The 16,260-nt window shown below is 36.1% G+C and overlaps 1 protein-coding gene across 6 annotated transcripts in view; it reads left to right on the top strand.

The window, feature by feature from the left end:
- The window catches only part of PATJ (PATJ crumbs cell polarity complex component), a 361,279-nt gene that overhangs the window by 68,038 nt on the left and 276,981 nt on the right, over window positions 1-16,260 (top strand). For all 6 annotated transcript variants that reach the window (XM_043876093.1, XM_043876090.1, XM_043876094.1 and 3 more), the window contains exons 16-17: window positions 4,840-5,001; window positions 8,397-8,531. In XM_043876093.1, the coding sequence (XP_043732028.1) occupies window positions 4,840-5,001; window positions 8,397-8,531 (297 nt within the window). The remainder of the gene's footprint in view (window positions 1-4,839; window positions 5,002-8,396; window positions 8,532-16,260) is intronic.

Genomic DNA, 16,260 nt, shown 5'->3' with positions numbered 1-16,260 from the left:
ATGCCCTAGACTTTTATCATTTATGGGAAGTTGGTGCTGAATCATGTCTTTCTCTTCTTATTTGCACAGTATATGGCCTAATTTTATGGTATCACACATGATAATCTGCAGATTGGAGGCCATTTGGAAAATATTTCCATAATATGTAGTTATGAGTTATTGAGAAATGGGATATATTTATTTGGGAGATATGGAAATATAAGTAAAAACCGGTTTAGTTTACTTTTTTTGTGGTAAATATACATAACATAAAGTATCATTTAAGGCATTTTTAGCTTACAACTCAGTTGCAGTAAGTATAATTCATTACTAGTACATGGTAGGTAATAAACGTTGGCTAGATCTGACTAAAGAAAGTGTGGGTGATCCCAGCCATCAACCGAGTCCCCTGTGCCTTAGCTGAGATTGGAATTCCAAGGGCCTTCTGCCTTGTAATAGACTGTGTTGTAACAAGGTAGCATGAAGACTGGTTGAATTCTGAAGTATAGATTTCTGGTGAAGGAATTTGGAATAGGGGAAGAGGCACAGATTTGAAAGTCAAAAGAGCTGCTTTTGGTTCTGAATTTGCCACAGCTGAACCATATGTCCTACCATGTACCCCCCCTCCCTTTTTTTGGGGGGGGTGCTTCTATATTTTATTATTAAAAAGTAAAACTCAATAGCACAGGGAACTCTACTCAATACTCTGTAATTAACTATAGAGGGAAAGAATTTTAAAAAGAGTGAGTATATGTATAACTGAATCACTTTGTTACTCACCTGAAACTAATGCAACATTGTAAATCAACTATACTCCTACAAAAACTTTTTTAAAAAGTCTCATACATGCTATGGAGACATTAAAAAGTATTTTTTACAACCCTATGACAACATAGAAAAACATGGATGCTGTAACATCAACAATATAAAAGTACAATATCGACTTCATCTCTTCACCATACATATTTCGCTCACTTCCTTTCCTTCCTTTCCTCCACACTGGACAGTGTGGACTCTCAAAGTCACCAGTGACCATAACCTTGTCAGACCCAGCACCTACTTCTCTCTCCTCGGTTTTCACTATAGTTGGTAACCGGCTCTGCTTCTGGGCCAGGACTAGTCTGTTTCTATGTCACTGACTCTCTTTCTTGTCACCCTTCTGGCTGCTGCTAAATGTTGGAGCATTCTGTTGCTCAACTTGGGTTCTCTTCTCTTCTTCCTTCTCCTTTAATCATCTCTCTTCCTAAATCATCTTATTCAGTTCCATGGCTTTTATTTATTTAAGTCACACCTCCAGCCCTGACCTCTACACTGAGCATTAGGCAGAAATATATTCAGTTTGTCTACTGAATATCTCTCATTTGTCTACTGAATATCTTACATTTACGATGTAAGCACCCCAGAATAAACATTTCCAAACAAAATTATTATTAATAGTAATATTATTCAGTTCAGCTCAGTCGCTCAGTTGTGTCTGACTCTTTGCTACACCATGGACTGCAGCACCCCAGGCTTCCCTGTCCATCACCAACTCCCCTGTTCACTACCAATTCCCCGAGCTTGCTCAAAGGTATGTCCACCCAATAGGCGATGCCATCCAACCATCTCATCCTCTGCTGTCCCCTTCTCCTCCTGCCTTCAGTATTTCCCAGCATCAGGGTCTTTTCTGAGTCAGTTCTTTGCATCAGGTAGCCAGAGTATCTGAGCTTCAGCTCCAGTGAATATTCAGGGTTGATTTCCTTTAGGATTGACTGTATTCAGCTCCTTGCAATCCAAGGGACTCTCAAGAGTCTTCTCCAACACCGCAGTTCAAATAGAACAGAGCACGGGCCATAGCAGCCTCTCCAGAAATATTGAATGAAGGGAAAAAACCTCTCTCTCTCACACACACACATCCCTGTTTAACAACAGGACATAAAACTCGTAGGAAAATAACAAAAAGCTAATTGGTTGTTCATGAAACCACGAGTTACTGTGCGATGTGTGCTTGCTAAGTCACTTCAGTTTTGTCCAACTCTGCGACCCTACAGACTAGCAGCCCTCGAGGCTTCTCTGTCCATGGCATTCTTCAGGCGAGAATACTGGAGTAAGTTGCCATGCCCTTCTCCAGGCGAACTTCTCAAGCCAGGGATTGAACCCGCGTCTCTTACGTCTCCTGCGTTGGCAGGAGGGTTAAGAATATCAGACTTTGAAGCTGAGTGACCTCTGTCAGACTGCCACTTACCGGCTGCTCGTCCTTGCTTTCTTCGTAGGCCAAAGAGACTTAAAAATATGTACCTCATTTCGAATCGTGTAACGTTCACAATGCGTTTTACTGTGAAACCATGAAGGTAAAGAACTTTGCTTGGTGTAGGGTGCATAGTGAGGGTTAGTGATGGTCAGCTGCTAATGACGACAGACGTGTTTTCTTTTATGATAAAAATGCACATTTTTCTTAAAACCTTCACTCAAGACAGCTGATAAACTTCCACACCCACCTATTCACTCAGACACTCCCCCCCCCCCTTTTTTTTTTGAGAATCATTTTCTTCATCAATAAATGCCTACTTCACTCTCTGTGAGGATTTAGTGAAATGTCGTCCATGTAAAGATAATGCTTTATACATTATTTCACTGTGAGATACTGGCAACATCACCACCATGTAAAGTTATAAGCAACCTTTATGGGATAGGATTGAATGAAGTAGTGGGACAATACTAGTACAGTGTTATATACTCTGCAGATGAATACGTGTGTGTGTGTTTTCTAGCCCCAGATTCTGAATAACTGAGACTTGACGGTACTTAAGAGGGTTGCAAGAGTCTAGAAAAATATTGTAAACTCTAAAATAAAAATTGGCTTCTTCTGAGAAGCCAAATATAGAAATTAAAAAGTCCCTTACAGTTAGCCAAATAAACTCCTAAACTGTGTGTGTGTGTGTGTATGTTTAATGTGCTGCTTAGAGCTTAAAATCAGGAACACAAATATGCTCAGGGTTAGAACGTTGTGCCAAGTCTCAGCCCAGAGCAGCTATTTACAGTGGCCATAAATCCCTTTAGATAGGAGTTGCTAATGGGAAATGTGACCAATCCCTTTAGTGATAGAGAGTGGTGAAGAGGACTACCAGGCATTGCTATAATAATTGGAGACAATTCAAATGAATAAATAATGAGCTAAATAAATATTTAAGTGTACTCCAAGATAAAAACCTGAAAAGTGATTTTCTAATTTGTTGAAGTAGTATGAAGCACAAACTAAAATACTTGTGCATGGGTAGAATTCCTGCTTTGGTTGTATCCACTTGCTTTATTTTCAGTATGAATTGCTCCCTATTTGGTTCATTTTAGAACTTTCTATGCTTGTGGTACTGGTTGGCACCATGGATACGGTGTGAACAGTGACATGTATCTCCCTCCCCATTTTTGTGTGACGATTGACTTGCAGTTCTTCCAGGAAAAACCTTTCATCTGATAACTTGCTCTCCTCTGGACCCCTTCCTCAGTCATGAAGTCCTGGGAGACTTCTTAGGACTAGTTCCCTGAAGCACATGTGGGCCTCTTTACTATGTGGTGATTTCTTTGTAAATAATTAAGAGGCAGGGAGATTATGTCTGGTCTGATGCTAAGTGCTGGGTATGTTATAGGAGAGAGTTGTTCCAAGGGATGAATGACTGAGCTCAAACCACTGTTGATGGGATGCTTCTAACACACCACTGTGCTCATATTCTCTGAGCAATGGTAGATTTTGTGGAAAGGTTCTCCCAGGAAAGTCAGCCCTGTCAGTTATCTGGACGTTAGCACTGTGCCTGTCAGAAATTAAGACCAGACCAGAAATACCTTTAAAACTAATAATGCTGCTGAACCCTCCCAGGAAGGTAGGAGTCATATGTAAAAAGATTATTTGTTGCCTGGATTGTGTTCATGCCTTAGCTTTTTGGGAGTGGCAGACGGATGAGAGAGCTCCTGGAGCTAAAGTCATATGTATGAAAAATTAGAATAAACTTATTTTTATTAGTTTATTTATCCTAATAAACTAATTAGAATAAACTAATGTTTCTAAATCTTTAGTGCAAAGAATTGTTACTATGCCCTAAATATATGAAATTTAAATAATCTTTTGGTGATAAGCATTATTAATGATGAACAGTTGATTATCATTTTGTTCTTTTAAACATGTGGCACCCTGTGTATAATAATTTGAAAATCTAACACACTTCTTATACTTGATGGCTCTGTAAGAGCAGAGTGTGTAAGAATAAATCTGAGGCAAAGTTATGTGTGTTTCTTTTCTATAGAGGTGATTTTCCAGGATGATATTAAGAGTTTATGGAATGTGAAAGAAAATTGAGCTGATGCTAAATCTTGGCAGCTGAGTATCCTAGATTTTGTTACCTACACATTGTAAGTTGAACAGTTTGTAACAGCCTTAAAAATCAGTGTTAATATCTCTATTGATATGCTTACGAAATGAAAAAGCAAAAGGAAGCAGTCTTAAAAAGGCTGTAATTGGTGTTTAGTGTGTTTAAGGAGAGACGGGGAGTAAATGAGAGAATACTTTGGGATCTAGGAAGGAGAAAGCAGGGAGGTGTGAAAAATTAGGCAAATCATATTCCCAGTAATAGTTGAACTCTGAGGACAGTTTATCATTTATTCACCAAACTCAGTTAAACCTTAACCTTCATTTTTATCAACTTTAGGGATTTCTGTTTTGGTTTTTTTATTGTTACTACTAAAATGATTACATTTAGGCCCTTTTGTTTATAGGGAAAAGAAAGTGATATCCTATTTTCATTTTGATAGACTGATGTAAGCAAGAGTCTTTTTTTTTTTTTTTTTTCATTTGGGACCTCCTCAATTCTGACTTATCCCTTGCCTTTCTAGGTCAATGGCGTGCAGCTCTATGGGAAATCTCGCCGAGAAGCAGTCTCCTTTCTTAAAGAAGTGCCACCCCCCTTTACCTTGGTTTGTTGTCGACGGTTGTTTGATGATGAAGCCTCTGTAGATGAACCAAGGACCACTGAAGTCTCCCCTCCTGAAGTGAAGGTACCGAATGGATATACGTACTGTGGTTCTCATAAGCAGATCCTGTCATCAAAGATGCCCCGAGAATGTATTGAGATATGAAGGAGAAGGGAGAAACCTCCTACCTCTCTTATTTGACAACATTATCTCTCAAAGACAACAATGTATAGCTTTTCAGATAGTTATTTTCCTTTAATGTCATTTTTTTTACTTGAAAGGTTGGTGACATTAATGTGCATGCTCTTTGATTTTAGAAAACCCCTTTTTGGTAATTGCCTGAACTCCTTACTTTTAGCTCCCAGTTCTACTCAGTTTATCTTAATAAGTTTAAGATGTTGGTAAGTGTTGAATATCTAATGGACTTCCCTTTTTCAGAGCTTTAAAAACATGAAGATCTATGACCAATTTTGAAGTGAGTTTAAAAATTGCTGTAAAAGCCTTTTTAAGGTCAGAGAATAAAATAACACTTTCTGTGCCTCTGGAAGTCTTTTTTTAAAGAGCACTGTAATTATGAAAACAGTTTTAAGCACAGGCTTTGCCATCTCATGTTATTTGTAGCTTTATCTTTTTATGTTACCTTTCCCCTTTTCAGACTCTTTTAGGTTATGATTCATTAACACCAGTTTAGATGCACAGGGCTGGCCCTTTTACCCACCTACCACCTGCTTTTCAAGATACGTAGACTCTAATGCTCCTCTACCTCTTAATGATTTTGAATCCTTAAGCAAATAGCTTGACTTTCTATTGACCTCCTTCCTCTGAAAACAAGGGTGCTTATTGTACATACCTCATCGGTGGTGAGAGAAGGAATTGAAGTGATGTGTGCAAAGTTCTTAGTACAATGTTTTACATAAGGACAGTGCTCATTGAAAATTAGTGATGGCTGTTCTCAACTCCTCCCACCCACCTGTCTTTGTTTTGTGATTTCCTAAAATACAAGTTAGTACTGTCCTGTAGTCACGGATACTTTAGTGTATATTAAGTTTGTTTGTATGGCTCCTGTGGGCAGAGACCAAATCTTAAAATTATTTTGTATCTCTTGGTGTTTTTATTCTTTACTGGGCATATAAGAAATGTTTAGTAAATCATTGATTGTTGATGATAATTTTTTTTAATGTTTATCTTGGTATTCGTATTTCAAGAAATACACTTTGTGATTTTTGCAGTCTTTACTAAATTTAAATGTAGGCAATAGCTTACCTCAAAAGGTTGATAAAAATGCCCTTAATCTAATCTTACGGTGCGTGTAAATCACCAACTCAGCTTGCTGACTCTGTGCTCCCATCCGTCATGCTTTACCACAATGGGTAAACAACAGCTTTGAATTATGCTGAATGTCAACCTTGCTGGCCATTAGTTGATTGCTTTCTATTCTGTAAATACAGTAGTTATGCAGAATTGATTGTATCAAAGTGATATATATATCAGGTTGCCATATAATATCTTATCTACTTTTGGTGCCTTGAAATTTATATAAACTTGGGTTTTAAAATTACATGTGGTTTCTTAAAATCCTGACTTTCTTTTCCATCTGTCTCTTTCTCATTTATCTCAATGCAATCTTCGGTTCTTAAACCCTCTCTGGTTAGGCATCTCAGCCAAAATTCTAATGCTCATTAATCAGTATTAAATGCCCCAGTAAAACATCAATCATATTGTATTAACCATTGTGACTTTACTTTTTATTGGAAAGTATAGTTTTCTTTTTAAATGTATCATTTCCTCACATCAGACTGATATAAACAGAAGTTTATTGATCCAAAATGTTCCCCCTATTTCAAGTTCTGTAATTCAAGAACCAAGAAATTGTTCCCTTATTCAATCTACCATGTCCTTCAGGGACAGTTTGAGATCTGGTCCAGCCCTAATTTTAAAGCGTTTTTGTATTAGCTATGGTGCCTTTCTCTTCCATAATAGAGGACTGCCATAACCACCAGCTTTGATTCTGTTATATGGATTTTCTTAAACCAGTCACTCAAAATTATATTTTTAGGAATGATATACTTCCATTTTCTTTACTAAGATCATTCAAAGTTTTTGGAAGTAGACTTCTAAAAGACTTATAGCTTTGTTTAGAAAGAGTGTCAAGGGAAGGCCACTCAAAGATAGATTATCAATTCATTATGTATTGAACAAGCATTTATTGAGTGTCTACTATAAGCCGTGCTATATTTTGGGTTGAGGGGATGACCATAGTAAACTATCACTGTAGCCTATAAGCCAGGCATTTTGTTAATTGCCAAGGCCACAAAGAAAAAGAAGATAATTCTTGAGCCTTAATTAGAAGTTTAGACTATTTGGAAAAGATAAATCACCTGAAAATAATGTGTGTGTGTGTGTGTGTGCTCAGTTGCTCAGCTGTGTCCGACTCTTTGCGACCCCATGGACTGTAGCCCTAGCCTGTCCGTGGGATTCTCCAGGCAAGAATGCTGGAGTGGGTTGCCATTCCCTTCTCCAGGGGATCTGCCTGACCCAGGGACTGAACCTGCATCTCCTGCATTGGCAGGCAGATTCTTTACCAAAGTGCCACCTGGGAGGCATGAAAGTATGCTATAATGCTATAATATATATTATATATATTATAATTTTTATAATATAAAAATGCTATAAATAGTATAAAAGCAGAAGATTGGAGACTATTCTATGTAGTCAACTCTTTGATACTGTATCATTTAGCTTCCTAGAATTCTATATGGCGGTGACTCTCCCTGAAAGGAGGGAGCTTGGAGTAGCCAGGTGCAGGAGTGTGCAGTCAGGGAAAGTAACCAAGGATCTGTGTGCTGGACCATTGTGCAGGCCTACTTCCTCCGGTATCAGGGTTTCATTGTTTCAACTCTGATTGTCACCTGTTTTTAGACTTACAAGAGTCCCAAAGACTTGGATTTTTTTCAACTTTCTTTTCTAGTTAAATTTTTCTCGAAAACTTCTAGGAGCCAAAAGAAGTGGTATACCTGTGTCCTGTCCTAGCCTCTGTCTGTGTGGGTATCTTTCTCGCTCTCATTGTAATTATAAATTCAGGTGTTGCTACCGAAATGTCTTATAAGCTTTGACTTTGTGTGATGTTTTCATATTTTCTTAAATTGCATATTTTTCCTTTTATGCTTCTAATGGGATGACAGAACTCATTTTAGTATAAGAGGTCAGTGTTAATACTTTGAATGAAACAGATACTTTAACTTAAAAAAAGAAACTATATGAACAATCTGGTTTTTTTCAGTGCTTTAATTTTCATGAAGATTTTATATTAAGTCTATGTGCCTCAGTGCATGCCCCTTTTAAAAAGATTAAAAAGAAAAACTATGCATGCCAAAAAGTATCCTCTGTTTGAGGAGAAGCAATGAGATTGCTGATGTGTTTATTCTTTTCAGTATTGAAAGGAAAGTGTTTTGAAGCATTTATGTTCCTTGTTATTTCAGGCTGAACACAGTGTAGATGTCAATACCGAAGAAGATGATGATGATGGGGAATTAGCACTGTGGTCTTCTGAAGTCAAGATTGTTGAACTAGTGAAAGATCATAAAGGCTTGGGATTCAGCATTTTGGATTACCAGGTATAAGAACCTGTATAGAATTTTTTGAAACAGTTTGTATTAAAGTTATATGAAGTAGTAATTGTTTAAAGCTCCTACCGACTTAGGCAAAACTGAGTTGTTTAATGTAAAATGCAACTATCCAAAGGCACAGGGTATTATAATTTCTGTTGTTACCTTTAAAGTTGATACATCCCTTAGTTAATAAAATGCTAGATGATATAATAACTGGACAATAAGGGAAGTGATAGTTTTATACCCATGGATGCTTTTAGAGACTGGAACTTGATGAATTTTTTTATATGGAAGGTTTTTTTCCCTCCAACTTTATTGAGATATATTTCACATACCATAAAATTCACCCATTTAAAGCATACAGTTCGGTTGTTTTTAGTATATTGAAGTTGTGCAATTTTCACCATGGTCTAATTTAAGAATATTTTCATCACCTCAGAAAAAAACCCTATACATGTTAGCAGTCATTCCCAATTCTCACTCTCCTCTCCCTTCGTTTCAGAGGAAGGTTTTTATGGTTTTGCTTCCCTATTAATCTCAGTGAGTGTAACTAAGTAGAACTGTTCTTGGTGAAGTTTATATTTAATATAGAACATATAATATTTATGTATTTGTATGCCTCCTAATTATAACTACAGTAAAGTTACTGATGCATTTGGGCTGGGGAGAGCAAAGTGAAAGGTCATAATAAGACATTTATATGTTATACCAGTTTACCAGTTAAAGTATTTTTAGACCATCTGATTATCATGGGGAATTAAAACTGTTGGCAAGAAATCTCTTCACTTTAAAGATGCATATTTTAATACATTAGTGCTGCCTAAACACATTGTGGTTTAATAAAGCAAAATGTACTCTATCAAAGCACATAAAATGCCAAGTGATATAAAAATCAATTTTTTTTTAAAATAAGGCAATCGGGAATAGATGGAAAGAAAAATACTTTGAGAATTATGTAAGAACATTAAATTCCATATTTTGGCAGTGTGATTTAAGATTACTGAAATAGATTATGTCTATTTTATTTTTGCTGGCATATTTCTGTGCCAGATAACCCTCCTCGTTATTGGAAGTTCTCTTTGGCATATTATTGAATTGTGAGTTGTTGATTCCAAATAATGCATATTTTGAGAAATCTTTATCGAGAGATATTAATACTGTAAGATTCTGGGAGTTTATATGTTGGTTAATATTAGGGTATATAAAATAAATGGCTGATACTTTTTCCTCTTCAGCGTTGCCCTATTATCTAGTACAGATGTTGGTGATTGATAAATATTTGCATAATGATTGAGTAACATTTAGGTTAGATGAAATTAACTTGGACTGAATGAACACATTCAGTTGTCTTTATTGTTGTTGTTAACATGTTGATAATTGGGATTTAGTTTAGAAAACCCCTTTCAGATGTGGTCTTAGATATTCAGCTGTATTTCCACTATTATTGGAATCTATATGTTTTTGCGTTATTATAATGATTGCTCTTATCTATTTAAAAATGTTATCTGCAAGTTTTATATTTAGAATATTGCACATGTTAGAGAAATGCTTCAGAAATTAAAGACTCAAAAACATCAGTAGAAGATGGAAAGAAAAACTTGATAGTCTTTAACAGTTTAATCCCAAGCTAAGAGAAAAATTCATTTGATCAGTTCTAAGCTTTACACACACACATATAGTATAGTATATATATGTGTGTGTATTATCTATGTATATGAGTCAGTGCTGAACACTTTTCATTGTATTCATATAGGTGTGTGTTGTAACAACCTTTGTTTTGTTTTTTTTGGATTTTATTTTTATTTGTAAAATTCTAGGTACCCCTCCCATCCCATCTTCCTCACAATCACCATTATACATATAGATGTTTATTTCTGCACAGATTATATAAAGTAATTTTACTACAAAATAAATGTTAGATATTCTTGCTTTTGTGCTTATGGGAGAACTGATTGAATAAAAATTTCATTTTCTAAATGCTACTTTGATTCACATTAAAGGGCTCAGCATATTTATTTCTACAGCTAAACCTTGGAAGAAAAAGCATTGTCTTAAGTTGAATGTTTTTCTTAAGTCAGTCTTAAATACGTTTGTAGTTGTACACAACATGGTTTCACCATTTGTCAGCCGTGTGTAGAACTGTTATCTACTTTGACATTTAGATGGCACGTAAACACAATTTAAAATTTGGTTTTGAGCAAGTTAATTAATTGGTTGTACCATCCCTTGTTGATAATTAGGTAATAAATTCTAAAGTTCAAAAATATTTTTTGCAGGGCCAGGTGAAAGTTTAGCAAAAGCCATGAGAGGCCACATTCCTGGTTATTATTGAATTTGATGCTTCATGTATGAATTGATTAGGCAGCTGAATAGGGCTGATGCTGATCTTCACCCCCAACTCCAGGCTTAGCATATTTCAAATAAGAAGTGCTATAGGAATATCTTAACCACAGAGAGAATACTTTAGTAGAGTGGGAGAGCTTCCAGGTTGTAAAGGACCTGCATTAGCAGTATTGAAGAGATTGAAAAGTTAGGAATTTTAAGTTAACCACGTTTCTCCCTAAAGAGTTTTCCTCTAGAAAAATAAGAACTTCCTCAAGAGCCTGACAAAATTAGATACAATATCTAATTTGTAGGTGTTTTTACCATTTCTTTATGTATAAAATGAGGATAATGTTTGGCTCAAACAATTGTTTTGGATTAAGTAAGTTAATATGTTAAGAAGTGGGAAATGTTATATTATTTTGGAAATGTCAGTGTTATTAGTAACCATCTAATTTAGAAAACAAGCACAAAAGGTCTTGATATTGTCCTCAAAGAGGGAACCATAGTACAGTATTTTTGTATCCCGTCAATTTTAACCATCTAGTTAGAGAAACTGATGAGTAGACACCTTTGTAAGGACTTCCTTGGTGGCTCAGACGGTAAGGCGTCTGCCTACCATTCGGGAGACCTGGGTTCAGTCCCTGGGTCAGGAAGATCTCCTGGAGAAGGAAATGACAACCCACCCCAGTATTCTTGCCTGGAAAATCCCACGGACAGAGGAGCCTGGTGGGCTACAGTCCATGGGATCCGAAGAGTAGGACACGACTGAATGACTTCACTTTCTCTTTACCTTTGTTTAGTGAAGTTTAAATTTAAGTGTAAAATTATGTTCTCAAATGCAGCCAACGCTTGATGACTCATATGTGAATTACCCAATTGTGGTTATAGCCCAGAAATTTACTTTTTACCTAAATTGAGCCAAACCTCAGGAAGCAATGAGTGAGCAGACAAAGAGTCTTGAATCAGCCTTGGAACGATGGGGTGACAATCTGGACAGGTAATGCAGTGATTCACCAGTGATGGAAGCTGTGTAGCTGAGCAGAGAAAAGAAGCAGATCTCTGTACTTCGGTGAAAGAACTGAGTGAGATACACTGTTCTACAGCTGAGTCATACGGCCAGAGAGGAAAGTGTGGCAATTCATTTGCATGAAAAGCATTTTAAATAGACTGGGGCAAAGGAAGAGGAGAAAGCAACATAGAAGACTTAATAAATATGATTCAGGTTGTAAGTGTCCTCATTAAATTTAGGGTAAAGTGATTGTAGCTTTTTTGGCTGTGATTTGAATGGAAGTAGGATATTTGTTAGTCTCATGTATGTCTAGATATTGCTTCATGTTATGGTTACTTAAATTCTGACCCTGTGTGTGTACCATATTGGAAGAGTCCTTTGTCACATAATGTCATGCCTTATAGGATTGTGTTATAGAAAACAATGATGTGGACAGTTTGTCAAGAGCATGAATGTTATGGTTCAACTGTGTACTGTTTCTAAGCAATATAGAATTTTTCAGAAATTTGGTTATAAGTTTTTATAGTATAATTTTTTTTTTGCCAGACAAAGATAAGTAGTTTACATACTGTGCCCTACTTATCTTTGTCTTGATTCCCCATTATGATGTGTATTGTCTTTATTCTTGGAAATATAACCAATGCTCATATTGATATTGGGCTTCCCTCATAGCTCAGTTGGTAAAGAATCCGCCTGCAATGCAGGAGACCCTGGTTGGATTCCTAGGTCAGGAAGATTCCCTGGAGAAGGGATAGGCTACCCACTCCAGCATTCTTGGGCTTCCCTTGTGGCTCAACTGGTAAAGAATCTGCCTGCAATGTGGGGGACCTGGGTATGATCCCTGGGTTGGGAAGATCTCCTGGAGAAGGGAAAGGCTACCCACTCCAGTATTCTGGCGTGGAAAATTCCATGGACTGTATAGTCCATGGGGTCACAAAGAGTCGGACACGACTGAGTGACTTTCACTTTCATATTGGCATTAATCCTAATATTAATCCAGGTAATTAATACAAATTCAATAATAGCTAACATATGGTGAGTGTTTGCTGTTCGCTAGTCTCTGTTCTAATTGCTTAATGTATTCCTAATGAGAACTATGAAATATGTACTATTGTTATCTTCATTTCAGAAGTGAGGAACCAGAGGAACAGAGAGGTTAAGTTAGTTGTCCAAATTCACACAGCTACTATATGGCAAAACTGGAGTTTGAACAGCCAGAATGTGTGCTTTTAACCACCACACATACTGCTTCTTTACTTATCAATGATATTTCCCTGCTTATTTTATTACAGAGAATTCCTGTAATAAATCTATTGCAGCAAATCTTCCTGTTTTTTCAGCTTGCTAAACAGTTTTGTATCTTAAAGACAAGCTGCTAGATAGTATTCTCATTTTCAATGGTTACATGAAAGTTTAGTAAGTATTAAAAATTAATAGAGTGTGCTTATATGCACTGTGTAAAAGCTAGTGTTTATTGCTTCAAACGAAAATGATTACGAATTTAAGAATCCTAAATTAGTGTAAGTAATTTGTTGTGGAATAATGTTCAATAATGAAGCAATTATTAGGTAGTCTGAGAGTCTGTAATTTTTAATTTCTACCAAAAAGCTTGAGATAAATTTGGAAGTGTGTGGATTTTACCTTCAGTTGACCTTGTAAATTAAACATCGCAAGTGGATATTTTCTGGTGTTTTGATTTATGTTGAACTTTAAATAACCTCTCATGATTATAATTCACTGGAAATGTTTGACGTTAGCCAGTTTTTGAACATTAGCCATGATATTGCCATCCTTGATACTTTTGAATTTCAGTGATTTAGCAGGTAAAATTTATTAACCAATAATTCTCGTCCTCCTACATCCCATTTCTCAGTTCTCTCCCTTCCTGATATGGAAACCAAATTCAACTTTTGCCAAAGCAGGTATTTTTGAAAGGTTTTGGGTTTATCTCAGACACTGAGAGAAAGAAAAATAGAAAGCGTGATAGCACAGCCATTGAGAGGTAACTCATACATAAATACTGTTAGTAACACTTGAAGAACTTGTTTGAAAGACCAAAGATTGCTGATTAAAAAAAAAATCATAAAAATATAACTCCCTATAAAAATGAACAGTGATTAATTTTTCTTAGAAGAAATGGGTTATAAAACTTAAATAGTATAAATATGAATATAAAACATTGCAGTACTGCTGAGTCTTGGATATATTATTCCTTAGTATTTGTGAGAAAAACCTAATGTGCAGTTTTTAACTGACTTACTCTATTAGATGGAATTCTTAAAAATATTTTGAAAATTATTGGGAGTATATATATTTCATGTATGTATTTTTTTTCTTATGTGTGCAACAGAATAACTTTTGGTACATATTAAAAGTGTTTTAAAAATAAGTAGTATATACATAGTGTGTAAACATTCAAAGGTACGTAATGCTATCCTGTGATGGGTATACATACTTCTGATCATAACCCCTCACTTTTTATGTCCCAGATAAAAACTCCTGATTTTCTTGTCCGTCCTCCCAGAGATATTTTATACAGGCACAATTATATAATGGTAGTTTTCTGATTGTTTAATGTTTTTTAATTTTTTAATGCATAAATAGAATATGTCATACTATCTTTCAGTACATTGCTTTCCCCCCTTCAATTATATGTTCTTGCACTTTGATATTTACGTGTTAAGTCGCTTCTGTCGTGTCTGACTCTTTGAGACCCTATGGACTGTAGCCCACGTTTTTCCTCTGTCCATGGGATTCTCTAGGCAAGAATACTGGAATGGGTTCCCATGCCCTCCTCCAGGGGATCTTCCTGACCCAGGGATTGAACACTTGTCTCTTGAGTCTCTTGCATTGGCAGGTGGGTTCTTTACCGCTAGGACCACCTGGGAAGCCCCTACAGCTACCTAATATTTTTAAATGCCTGCGTACTATATTATTGCTGTTGTGCAATAAGTTATTTAACCAAGTTCCTGTACTTAGTTGGGGGGTATTTAAATGAGACTGTAGTGGATATCCTTGTCATACTCTTTTATAAAAATATGCAAGTAAATCTTGTGATAAATTCCTAGAAGAGGAATTGTTCATCAAAAGATCCCTTAAATTTTGGTACATTTTTACCAAACTGCTTGAACATAAATGTTTGTGAGACTCATGTACTTAGACCACTTAAAATTGATGTCTTCTGTAATTTCTTTGTTTAAATAATTTTCTGAAAGATAAAGTGTAAGTAGGTGCATAATTCATGGGTTTGCTAATGGTTTTCTACAATATAGACAGATTAAGTAATAGCAATATATAACTATCAACTTTGTTTTAACTTTATATTGTCAGTAATTAATTTATTGACCTTTATAGCTAAGAGATGGAGAAAGGAATGGCAACCCACTCCAGTATTCTTGCCTGGAGAATTCCAGGGGCAGAGGAGCCTGGCAGGCTACAGTCCATGGGGTTGCAAAGAATCAGACATGACTAAGCAACTAACACTTTCACTTACTTTCACGTGTAGCTAAGAGAGGGCATAAACTCTTTATATTTGGACTATGATATTAGTGCACCCAAATCTATTCCTATTTTTTCCACCACTTGTAATCTGGTTATCAGAAGCTGGACTTTAAAAATGAAAGCGATTAAGGACTTAATATTTGCAACAAGATTTGAGATTTTGAGGGGATTCCCTGTAGCTCAGTTGGTGAGATTTTGGGTGAATGCTACTATCATTACATAGTCTTTAGTAACTTGTAGAAGCCCAGTGTCTTTATGTTCGTGCCAATAGATTATAGGATCTGGGGTATAGAACCTGATAGATATTGATATAATTTAAACATGTAGTAGTACCTATATTAGTAACATTAAAAAGTCAGGTTCAAACCTGTACTGTTCTCAGAATCTAAAATATTCAGGACAGAAATGTATTGTAAGCTGTTACACAGTTCCACTTTAATGCTCAAGGAATCTTATAACACGGCCACCAGCATCTGGTTTTGTTTTTTTTTTCTTGCTGTTTTTATTTTTATTTTTTTTAAGGAACTCTGGGTCTTATTCATCCATGTAGAATTAAGTTACTGGTACTAAGTAAAATGCAGTCAGTCTGCTCCTAATGGTAGTATCTGTGTTCTTGGAAATATCAATATATCCCTTAGCCTCCTGTTGAACAAACCATGCAGCTGCATTTAAAGGTCACTTTTGCTCAGTGGAACTTAGGACTGATAAAGACCCAAACTTTGCTCATCCCTGATCCCTATCCATATTTATTTTTATTAACATCAAAGTACTGTAAGCTCCAGTGCCAACTGGGCTGAAGATTTCTTTTCACAGAGGATTTGCTTCCTTCCCCTCTATGGGAAAGTTCCGTATCCTTTAAATCATTTTAAGCTGCTTCATTTGAAAAATAATTCTTCATAG

Source organism: Cervus elaphus, chromosome 20 (assembly GCF_910594005.1).
Source record: "Cervus elaphus chromosome 20, mCerEla1.1, whole genome shotgun sequence".
In the NCBI taxonomy this organism is placed as follows: domain Eukaryota; kingdom Metazoa; phylum Chordata; class Mammalia; order Artiodactyla; family Cervidae; genus Cervus; species Cervus elaphus.
Note: the sequence above shows the minus strand (reverse complement) of the source record. Positions and strands in the feature narration are given on the sequence as shown.